We start from the raw sequence: 12055 nt of genomic DNA, 5'->3' as shown, positions 1-12055 counted from the left end.
TAGTTTTACCGAAATGTTTGATGGCTAAAAGCCAAAACATTCCAATGAAGACGGATGTTGTTGTACTAAGGTCCCTTGACATGATCTTTGAAAATATTCCACGTGCAATTTCTCCGCTTAATGCTCGCACCATTCAAAATTCGGATATTACCGCAGGCCAAAGTGAATGGCAAAAGTCAGTTTAAAATGCCACCTTTTGCGCATTTATGGAAATTAATAAACGGGTATAGGGTTTTAAAAAATAAAACACCCCCTTTCAGAGAGGATAAATGTGCAGCCCGTAAAATTACCCAGCTCTGGAAGACCACATCCACTTGCAAATGAGCTCCAGATATCAGCTTAGAGAATGCATTGTCTAATAGTCGAAAATACTTAAATTTTATTTATTTCATTAACAATAAAGTGATGGGCATTATCTTTTACTTGGTATACCTTTCAAAGCGTCAGATAGTCGGTACCTAAACCACTTTATTATTGCTTGAATTCATTGCAATTGCATCACAGATTTCAAATAGGCTACATGTCTGTTTAAGTTAGGGAATTTAAAAGTGCACATATCCTTTTAGGATTCTCGCAAGCGTTTAACCAAATCCAAAATACCGCTGTTACTTACAATTATTGGCAGCTAGCGCTGATGTAAATACACTTAACACCATGAAAGTAAACGTCCAAAACTGGCTGCGCGGTTCCATCTTCATCGCGAGAGAACGGCGACGATATATCCTCAACCCGTTAAAATATCTCCAATACGTGTTGCCTCCGTTTGCCTTAGTTCCAGAGTGCGTCTTGTTTTCTAACATGCGCGCAGGGTTGCCGCTGATGATCACAGAGACGCGAAGTCCAGTCCTCTTAAAGACGTAGGGCGCTTAAAGAATCTCTCTCTCTCTCTCTCTCTCTCTCTCTCTCTCTCTCTCTAGCACTCTGCGGTTGGTTAGTAAGCACAGGAGTTTAAAAATTACAATGTAATAAAAACGAATATGCAATCTAGACATTAAACGATATAATACAACAGGCCAAAAAGGCTCAATACAATGGATAGATATTGACTACTTCATGTCTGTATGTTGCAATTCTTTACTTCTACGCTTCACGTCTAGGCGAACCAAACATTCACAACCTGGTGTTACGCGTTAGTTATTTCATCTGCCATCCAGTCTTGTTCTACCAATGTTCGCGTAAGTGGGCAAAAAAAAAAAGGGTGACTGTGTCATAATATGTTCAACAGTGCAATTCTGTCAAAACGGCGAAAATGTGCAGATTCTGTTCAGCTTTCAGGGTTTAAGCGTGTATTGTATAAATCCTTATCCTTAATTACCAGGACGATTTGTCCAGAATTAAAACAAAGACGAAGTTTAAATGGCAATACGACCATACCAGAAAGTGTGTTCTTTGCATTCCAATTTCCACCGTTCATTGACAGATTCATTTATCATTTGTGAATATAAACGTCAAAACGTTAGTGTGTGAGTTCGCATAATGAACTTCTGATAGGCTGATCTCAGAATTGGATTGACAAGGGAATTATTTATGATTTGTTATGCACATGCACAGTAAGTTAAGGCATTTTCCACGCAGAAAGAAACTGTTCCATTGGCTTCTTACTTAAAACAATTAAAACTTAAACAGTAGATACAGTAGGTCACTGTGAAATACATTGCTCAGTCTCTAAAGACGACATCACAATGGTACATGATTAAACAATGTACAAGCACGTAGATGCATTGGACATGCATTTCATTCATTCATACATGCATGTCACCTTGAATGGTTTGACTGATCATAGTCATATACTAAATTGGACTATGATTAGTCAAACCATTAAGGAGTAATACTTTTTTTTTCATTCTGGTGCCATGAATAGCACTCATGGCAACCATGTTTTTTCATAAATCAACCTATCCTTGTACATTCTGGTATAACCTTTGTCCAAGGATAGATTGACTTATGAAAAAACATGGCATCCATGAGCCAATCAAATGTCAGCAGCCCTTTAACATTTTTGTGTGCGCCAAATCCTCTTGAAACTTGCACTTGTACTTCCCAAGTACCAGCCATTATAATTTTATGATGATTGATTTACAGAGAGCACTACAACAAATTATTATTATTATTATTATTATTATTATTATTACAATTAGGCCTATAGATAGGGCAAGACTTTTCTCTCCCCTTCTTTTCTTGCATGGTATTTTAGTCATCCTGATAGCCTCTTTGTAAAGCCACTTCTCAAACAATTATGCCCTTTGCACCCCCTCAGTAATTTAAGTTGTTAAAGTAATTGCCACTAATTAAGCACATGTGATGATTGACAGCGATGTTAACAAGCGACACTCAAGTTTTAAATTTAGTTTGATTACTTACTACCATGGACATGCTATAGTATTTTGCAAAATGTTGCACAGGAGCATGTTAGGCTTTGTTAGAAGCAGTGGGAAATGCCCACATTAAAAATGAAAGTAGTTATATAACATTTAATTTGCCATTGAAAAAAAAAAAAACGATTAACCATTGAAATACAAGTTTAAATCCCTGCAGATCACATGGTGAAGGCAAACTTGTGGCCATATCGCTCTTGAGCCACTGGGTGCAAAATAAAAAATCCTTGTTTCAATAAATGTGTGGCTCCTCCTGAATTCATCTGTCATAGTGCATTTGCCTTCTGTATCTTTTTTATCTGTCTGCCATTTAGCATTTTCAAAAAAAACTATTTTTGTGAACTCCTCCTACACTGTTTGAATGATTGTCATGATTTTTGATTGTCTGACCCTGTAATGGCTGAAGACGAAATGTTATTAAAATATATTTTTTTAAATAATCCAAAGTACTACACTGCTCTCAGAAAGTTTGGCAAATACACATAAAAACGTGAGACATAACTCCCGAATGCTGAATGCAAATGAGGGGAAACTTTAACAGATCCATTTGGCTCATGGCCATAAGGGATTTTTATCAGAATATGCGCTATAGCACCACCTCCAGGTAAGGCACAGTTTGTGCATTTTTGAACATAACTCTGGAATTTTAAGGTAGCTACCGATACAGAGGCCACTGAAATACATGCTTTACAAACTGCTTATGTCACATCCAACAATTGACTTGAACATAAACGAATGTTAACGTCAACATTATCCACATTGAGACACAGGAATTAGCATAGTTTGCTATGGTTTGCATACTGAGACAATGTAAACAGTAGCCTAATGTTAAAAATGTAGTGATGCTACCCAACTTTACCGTAACACAATCGAGCAATCGCGCTGTGATTGAGGGCTGAACAATTGCAATAACATGCACTGATTGGCCAACTCATTTTCAATAAGAAAACCAAAGGCATAGACAAAGCATCACAAATAATATAGTGGGCTAAGTAAAATACCACCACCACGATATAAATAAAATGCATCTTACCCTCCAAGGTATTCTTCCTCGACTTTACACCAACCAAAAGCGGTCACAATATGCTATCCTCAAATTCCAGCTTCCTGACAAGTTCCGATTCGTCCATCAAAAAACTAAAGGTATTGCTGTCCAATTGTGATGTGTGTATAGGCCTGCTAAATGGCAAGCTAGCAGAAATAGCGAAGGCTGAAAAACCTCTGCACTAGAACAATATCTTACCTGGACAAGCCACCCAACAGATTATTGTTCTACTTAATTCTTATCCATTGGAAAAAAATTACACAAAAATTGTTATTCTCTTTAAAAAGACAATGGGCCTCATTCACAAAACTTTTCTTAAATTTTTCTTACTTTTGTTCTTAAGAAAAGTTCTTGTGAAAAAAAACATGGGATTCATTTGAAATGGACAGACCTTTTTGTTTGTGTGCATACCCCAGGTATATCAGATGAGGAATCATGATTGCTCATAAATACAATGTGTGCCTCTTCATTTGATTAGCATAAGAAAACACCCTAGAAATCCCATAAAAGGCATGGCGACTTCGGGGTCATGTGCAAACCAAAGCCATTCATTGCTCTTTGCAAATATGTCTGTGCAGTCCCTAAAGACACGCTGTCTCCCCCAGGCACGGTTAACCAAGTAATCCAAAAACAGCAAAGACGCCATTGCTATGTGTTGGGTTTGATGGCACTGTTACACACACAGGGGCATGCACAAACATGCATAAAAATATCAAGATTACAATGTGAAAAATTATTATTTTGTATATCAACAGTACACAACAAACATACAACATATCACAATGGATGGTCATAATATAGATCCGAATCAGACAATCACAGGATGAAATATGGCGACCACACCAAGTGTGCAATGTTTTTCCAAATATGGTCTCAGGGATTTCATTGTGCATTACATTTTTTTTACATCTTGATACAATTCAGAAAACAAAGATCAATTCAAATTTCACCATTTTCAACATAACACTCCATAACTGAACAAAAAGATTTTAAAGAAAACTGAAAGTCTAATTGAGAAAAATAAATATGTAAAAAAAATTACAAACAAAAATAAATTTGCACCACATTAAACAATTAATTCTGAGAATTTTAATGGACTCACGTGCAAGCAGGTCTTTTTTTGTCAGAGGTAAATCTGTCTTTTCCAAGCCTTGCTAAATCCACCGTTATATTAGCAATCTGTCAAGGTGCAAATGCAGGTGGCTCTAAAGGGAATGGAAGATGACACGCTCAAGGCACACCTATTAACCTTTTGAATCAAAGCACAGTATTTTGTACTCAAACAATGCACCGCTAACTAGCAAAAGTTGATCTGGCCACGCCCTAAATGCACTTACGCATCGCACTTTAGGCAATGTACTACGATCATTAAAAGTCCCCTAGATGTGAAAAGACATCATCATAAACTGATATAAAAACAAAAACAAAAGTTTCTGAAAAAAAGAAAGCTAAACTAAAGCTAGTAAACCAATTAAACTGAAATTGAAATAAAAACTGAAAATAAAATAAACATAAAAACTACTGAACATATGAGCTTATTCAGATGGGTTGGTTAATGTAGCAAAATTGTATAACTTAAAATTGTATTGACCAACATTCTGTTAATATGCAGTTTTTTTCACACCAAAATTTTTATCATACCAAAAAACAAATTCAGATAAGAAAAAAAAAACGATGAATCCCAAAATGTTCATGGAAATATTCTTATGCAGTTTACAATCAAATCTGATTGCAGAAAAAATGTTCTGTGAATGAGACCCAATAAGAATCCAGTCCTTCAAAAATTCAGTTGCACTTACTGACATTTAATGGCTGCAAGATATTACATGCCTCATTTCTGAATAAAAGACATAAACTCCCCGCAGCAATACAATGCCACTTTTTACAATGCCAATTCCATTTCAACATAGATGGCCTTCGTCCATTCTTTTTTTCACAGCTCAGAATCAGTATTGAAGATTTCCCTTGCGGCCCAGTGAGAACCTACTGCTTCCTCAATCCCCATTTTAAACCACAACTTTCAACCTTTGTGTCCAGGAGAGAAGGTGAATTGGCTTTTTCTCTCACGCTCTCTCTCAGATTGTTCACCAGAAGCCTTCCCCCTTCCGTCTCACTTGTACCCATCAAGAGTCAAACTGCAATCCTATCAATTAGGGCCAGCACACTCAATCTCACTTCATCAAAAGCCATCCTGGAAGAGATCCCTTCACTGCTATTCTGAGGTGTCTCTCTTGTGTGCCAAATTCAGAAGCCTGCAAGGAATGGCTATTAAATACACAGGCTATTTTCAAGACCTTCCCAACAACACAAATTGGAAAAATGAAACGCGTGGCTGACATTATCTTTTAAAAATAAAGTTGATAAATTATTATCACTATACTATAACTATCCAGGTAGAGCATACTGACCAGTTAAGAGTGTAGGAATGATCAAGCACTGCTAGGGAAAAAGTGTGCAGTATATAATCATATGAAAACCTGTTTATGAAAAGTTTTTTGTTTGGAATAAACAAAATCTGCTATAATAATGATATTGTGCAGAGAATGGAATGGCGGTTATGTAGGATTTCAAACTTGGAACCTCATGGTTTCAGTGCTCTGTAAGCAGTATTCACGGAGACTGTTCAATACTGTAAATGTATTTGATCATCTGATTGGCTGGACAATCCCTTGTACTCCATAAGATTGTTTTTTTTTAACAACTAACAAATAAATTACTCTGAGCACCAATGCAAATAGTAATTGAGATTTTAGCTGACCTGCCTGGTTAATTAAATGTATAGTAAAATAAATAAGTAAATGTAAGTTTCTGTGCTTAATATTCAGAGGGGTCATTCTGAGGCAGCTGTGCTGTGAGCTGGCAATAAACTACAGGGATCTATGTCACCGAAAGAATGCAGGGGTCAATTCTAACCCTGTTGGTGGCATTTTAGCTAGAAATTGGCATGGTGGAGAATTTACCTTTATTTTTAAACTGATAACGGTTGTTAAATTGCTTTTTTTTGAATGGTCTTCAGGTGTTAGCATCTTCCATCAAGATGGAGATACAGTATATTTGTTTACTTCACATTAAATCTGGGGTGTCAAGCTCCAGTCCTGGTAGGCCAGTCTCGGCAGATGTTTGTGGTTTCCTCTCAAACGGAATCCAAGTAAGGCCTTGGAAACAAGGTGTGGACTCAGCCAACTTAAATTAATCACTGGTTCTGAAACGCACCAAACAGCTAGCGGACACTTCGGCCCTCCAGGACTGGATTCTGAACCTTGTGGATTAAACCATTTTAAAGACATCATGATCAGTTTGTTCTAAAAGATGCTGATTAACCCCCAAACAAATATATAAATTATATTAGAGTACATATTATTTATATAAAGGGACAGTTCCACCTCCTGGAGTTATTAAAATTACATGACTTCACTTTGAATGTGTATTATTATTTTATTTATTTTTTGCATCAGCTCAGTTTTTATCCCCCTACCAGTTAATATATATAATTCATTTACCACTAGCACCAAAAAACATATTTACACAAAGTATTAAAATATGATAATTTTTTTGCATCAATGATTCAGATGTATATGACATTAATGTAATGCTTTATTTTGTTACTCAGAGATAAGTACAATTTACTGTAGTGGTTATCAAGCGTATCTGTTTTCTTCACATGATTTTCTACTTTTTATTCAGATTTGAAAATATTTTTTTCTTTTCAAACAGGCTCATGGTAAACTCATGGTTCATTTCAGAACTTTCCATTACAGTACAGTATGAAATCCAACTGAAAATGCTGAACTATGTGCCAAACCACCAAGAAACAAAGGCAATGCATCCTTATTTAACCCTGATACCATCAAACAAGAGAACAGGGTAAATCTGCCCAGAAAGCTTTTGAAAACAAAATCTGTAATGACGGCCTATTGTCAGTGATGGTTTAAGTGCACTATTCCAAAAGGCAACTACTACTTGTTATTAGCTATTACTTATTATATGTCATTTTGAACAAGAAATATTGAGGAACTTGTAAAAAGTACATGCAATTCTCTACAACAGTATGAAAATTGTGCAGTGAAATTTGTTATTTTTTCTTTGTACTTTCAGCATTTGAATTTGTGGTAAAAGGATTAATGTGAGACAGAAGTACAGATCAGCTTTTATTTTGTGGTATTTACATGCATATCCATATATGTTTCACCATTTTGCGGATTACCACTTTCAATTTCATAAAATAAATCTAAAGTTAATGTTGTGTCACTGCTGTGAAAAGCCCACTGGTTCAGCTTTGGATTCCTGCAAACCTGCTACCATGGCCACATTGACTGCCATTGTTTCAGCTGTTGCAACTGGAACTGTCCACTGCCAGAATTTATCACACTTTAGCCATAGCTATTTACTTACGGAAGAGGTCCATACTAAAGTGTCTGTTCTGATCTTTGACTCCTTGAGGAGGAGGAGGCAGGAGAAGGAGTTGTTAGATTATTTTGTAATTGATGCCTTCAAAGTAGGGTTAAAATGAACATGTAAAAGCAGGATCCAGGAGCATTGCTAGCAGAGCACTTCAAGCAGAGTACCTCAAGGCATTTTTCAGAGTTCATATGGAGCTCTTCTTTTGTGTCCCTGGCATGGATGCCGTAGCACAAGTGCACATAAATGTGAAATCCAATTACCCCACTCTTTTATTGAGCCTGTTGGGGGTGGAATTATGAAACGAACTGCTGCAACACTAAAGAAGAGCAGGTGTCTCTACAGTAGGTGGGTGAAAACAGAGGATCCTCAAGGCCTGCCAATCTATGCAAGCCTGAATAAATTTCACTGAGACACTTAATCATAGAAGGATTGCTAAATTGACTCTTTGTACTGCAAACCTGACAAATACAACAATGAAATAACACCATAAACCCAGGGCACTTATATCAACAGAACAAGTCCTCTCCAGAAGCAGCCTGAAGAGATTGTGAAGGTAGTGTCTTTCTGCGTGGTCCAGATGAAAAAACAATGTGGTTTATAAAACATGGAATATGAAATGCAATAGAGAAGCTGTTGGATCTGTCTCCATTGTTGGCCATATAGAAAAGAGTAATATTCACTTTACTGACAGACTATAGTAAAAGGAAACAGGTATGTCCGGAGTAGTGACAGGATTTCAAGGGGCAAATATGTACGAACAGAAAGTAACAATTCACAGCAAGAAAGCAGAGGACATCAAAGACTTCTCAAAGGGATTATGGGTGTCTCTCTTGACAGGTTTACCCATTTAAAAACAAAAAAAAGCCTAAAACCAGGAGAAAAATGTAGTGTGTAGGCAGGTAACAGGTAGTGTTGAGAGCATGAGACATAAACACTGCCAAAAAAAGGCTACCATGCTGCCATACTCCTTGATTTGATCATATTTGGCTTTGTTTTTCTGTGGTAAACAAAATCTAATTTCTTCAGTCAAGTATTTGGCCACTAATTCTGGCACCAGCCACCCACTCCAGCCCCCAACTTCAGACAGACTAACTCAAACAAGATTTTGTCAGTAGGCTGTCACTCTCCTAAACGACAGTATATTGCAGCTAAAGTCTTTCACAGTTCACAGCTGCTTTTCCTCTTATAAAGCTTTTTCATGAATGATGACATGCATGTTAGCAGTTATGGACAGGTGTTGAATCTATGCCACTTCAAATCAAACTTAAATGTTTTCTTTCCTTTCAATTTCAGATCTGACCAGATTTAAAATTTTGTTTTTTGAACATGTTTCATAAGTTAAGATTCAGAACTCACAATGGTTATATTATTATAACATAATACATAATAGCAGGATATAAGTACACTTAATTATGTAAATTGTATTTAAAACATTGAGGGAATGTCTGTGTGTATGGACTATACATAAACGTCATGTGCAACATCCAAAGCATGGCGTTCCCACTTTCAAATCTTTGCAAACACTGCCTTGCTAGGTACAGCTGTTACACTCTCAGCAGTATGACACATTCAGGGGGAAACTAATTTAAGAACTTATTTTTCTCTTTTATGAAGATTCCTCATTCCTTATTCAATATCCTATTTGTTCTAACTTTCCCAATTGCTCACATTCACTTATTCACAAATACACGTATCCACACTCACTTTCTCATTAATTCACTCGATCAAATTCAACAATGCATGAAAGCCTAATGTAAAATTAAATTCCAAACTTTAAATTCCAAGCATTTCCCTTTGAGGGGGAAACACTGAGGCAAGTTTTTTTGTGAAGGCCCTGTGTCTCTGCTAGTTTTCATCCAAGCTGTGGTAACTAAGCTCATTGCTAATGATGCAATGTTCCAAGAAATCCTCTACAGTCCATCTATTTGAGATTAATTGATTCTGAATAGGGCAAAAGAACTGATACCATGTTTGCAATCATGTCTGATTAGCTCTGTCTCCAGCCGAAAGGCCATCTGTCTGTCTATCTGCCAATGTAATCTCCACACCGAAAACTCCAAGCCTACAGGGCTTAACCACACTGCCAAAGTATGGTAACCCTTAAAAGTCTGCAGTCGACTAGTACTGAATATATTTTCATTCAACAGGTGTGAGTTGAATAGGTTTATCTTTGTACTATTTATTTTGCTTAACAAACTGCCCTATCCAGGGTAATGACATAGGTAACATTTCCCTTGTAGGATAAATTTCTTAACATCACAGCAGAAAGACAACTCACCCATGAATGGACTTGATCAAATTGATCAAATGTGTGGCAAGCAGCCCTGCAGGGGTGGCACACAATTGGCTTTGCATTGTCCAAGGATATATGCAAGGGATTCAGTCAGAGATTGCGGTGTACATTGCCGAGAATGACTCCTGTTGGCTCTCCAGGTGCCAGTGGCTTGCTCTCTGTGTTCGCGTATAATTGGGTCTCCTCTGCCCCCGCCTTGCATGTACACAGCATGTGGCTGTGGAGTAAAAAGAAGCGGCTGGCTGGCACCGCACATTTTGGAGGAGAACCCAGAATCGTCTTCACTCTCCCGAGCTGACTTCAGGGGGTGCATGTGGGCACGCTTGTACACAGTTAGCGGACTGGACATTAAAAATTCAGGTGGGAATGGAAATGCCAAATAAATATAATAATAATAACAAAGTTGATCCAAAGAGAGACAGAGCTCTCTTAGCATACGTGCAGATTAGACTGGTTGGTGTTTTCTTGACAAACCTTGGTTCATAGCATGTAAAAAGTTAAAGACCTGCGGAAACGATTTCATAATGAAGTACAAAGTATTGAACCAGCAATACAAGTCACACGGTGGCAAAACTGGCCCTGTGCTACCTCATTGTTTACTCTTCAAAATCCAATCACCAGGCAAATGAGAAAGCTCACCCAGGAAAATGTCAATTTTTCTTTCTTTTGTCCATTTCTTCTGTTGGCTGTCTCACTCTGGCTTTGAACCCACAAACACTTGGTTGAGAGTCCATCCATGAACCATTATGCCACCTATTTAACCAAAAGCAGCAGCTAAAAATTATCATTCTCTCTTTATCTGCATTTTACAGGCAGGAACATGAATCCTTCAGCAAGTCAATAAATTCTACAAGAAATCTATTCTGTGAGGTGAGTGAAACAGCATGCGAGACTCTAACCAAAAAACTTCGGAACTAGTAAGCTCATCATTAGGTGAAATGCCAGCTACCAGTGCTAATCATTTGTGTCGGCATGTAATGCAACGCAAAAGAAAATGGCAGCTGAAAGTAAGAAACCACAACCAAGGACGTGTCTGCATTTGTGCCCCTCTTACTGATCAGGTCTTCTCTCAGCTGACATCGAAGTAACTCACTCACAATTGTGTTCACATCTTTCTTTCCAGCCGTTATTACCTCAGAAACCTGAGTAGACCTGAACTAATATAAAATACTAACACGAGTATGATTGAAAGACAGATCCAAATAATCTGAAAACCAAAAGCTCACGTTGTTAGGTTTAACAAATAACACTCAATGGTAAAACAGAACATTGTCTGATTGATGGCAGCAGGTAATACAATATTTGTTCGGCAGACATTTTCTCTCAGTCTTATTCTGTTTTATTATGCACTATAACAGATCTATCAACAACCGTTATCTTTTTAACAGTAATCATACAATCCTATGTCTCAACATAAATTGTTTGTATAAAGATAGGGAAATTTAATGTCAAGGGTCTAACTTTGTTGTTGTTGCTTTTCCACATTTAGCACATTCTCATCCATTACCAGTATGAGCAAATCATGAGAATACATTGTTTAGAGAACAATCCTTACTTTTTTAAGAATACATCATGTAAGAAGAAACCTTTCCTTTAAGCAGAAGTTAATATAGTGATGTCATTTGAGGGCCCCTTGAAATTCCTGCCAGAACACAGGCCAATTGTAACATGTAGTGTCTCTATGCAATCCCTGCACATTTGGGTAAAAAAAGAGTGAGACCTTCTCCTTTACAATTTTGATTAAAATATGCAGTAGACACCTCAAATGTATGGGAGCTCATTAATTTAATAGATGGGATACTTATCCAAAAAACAAAGGATACATAGGAGAAATGTTTGCTTAGTGCATTTTTTAGTTTGTCACAATCTAACAAAATAATATACAAATGGGGTTTTTCATGATTGGGCACCTAGATGTAGGGGATGTTCGGTATAAATGTA

At 37.1% G+C, this 12055-nt stretch overlaps 1 protein-coding gene across 3 annotated transcripts in view; it reads right to left on the bottom strand.

Moving 5' to 3' along the window:
* The window catches only part of LOC135240717 (contactin-associated protein-like 5), a 149855-nt gene that overhangs the window by 103774 nt on the left and 34026 nt on the right, over positions 1-12055 (bottom strand). Inside the window, exon 1 of one of the 3 annotated variants that reach the window (XM_064310596.1) lies at positions 614-868. The exons of the other annotated variants lie outside the window; for them this stretch is intronic. Coding sequence (XP_064166666.1) covers positions 614-800 — 187 coding nt within the window. The 5' untranslated portion in view covers positions 801-868. Of the gene's footprint in view, positions 1-613; positions 869-12055 lie in introns of those variants that run through there. 3 annotated transcript variants of the gene reach the window in all.

This window comes from Anguilla rostrata, chromosome 15 (assembly GCF_018555375.3).
Source record: "Anguilla rostrata isolate EN2019 chromosome 15, ASM1855537v3, whole genome shotgun sequence".
NCBI lineage: Eukaryota > Metazoa > Chordata > Actinopteri > Anguilliformes > Anguillidae > Anguilla > Anguilla rostrata.
This window is presented reverse-complemented; position numbering and strand designations above follow the sequence as displayed.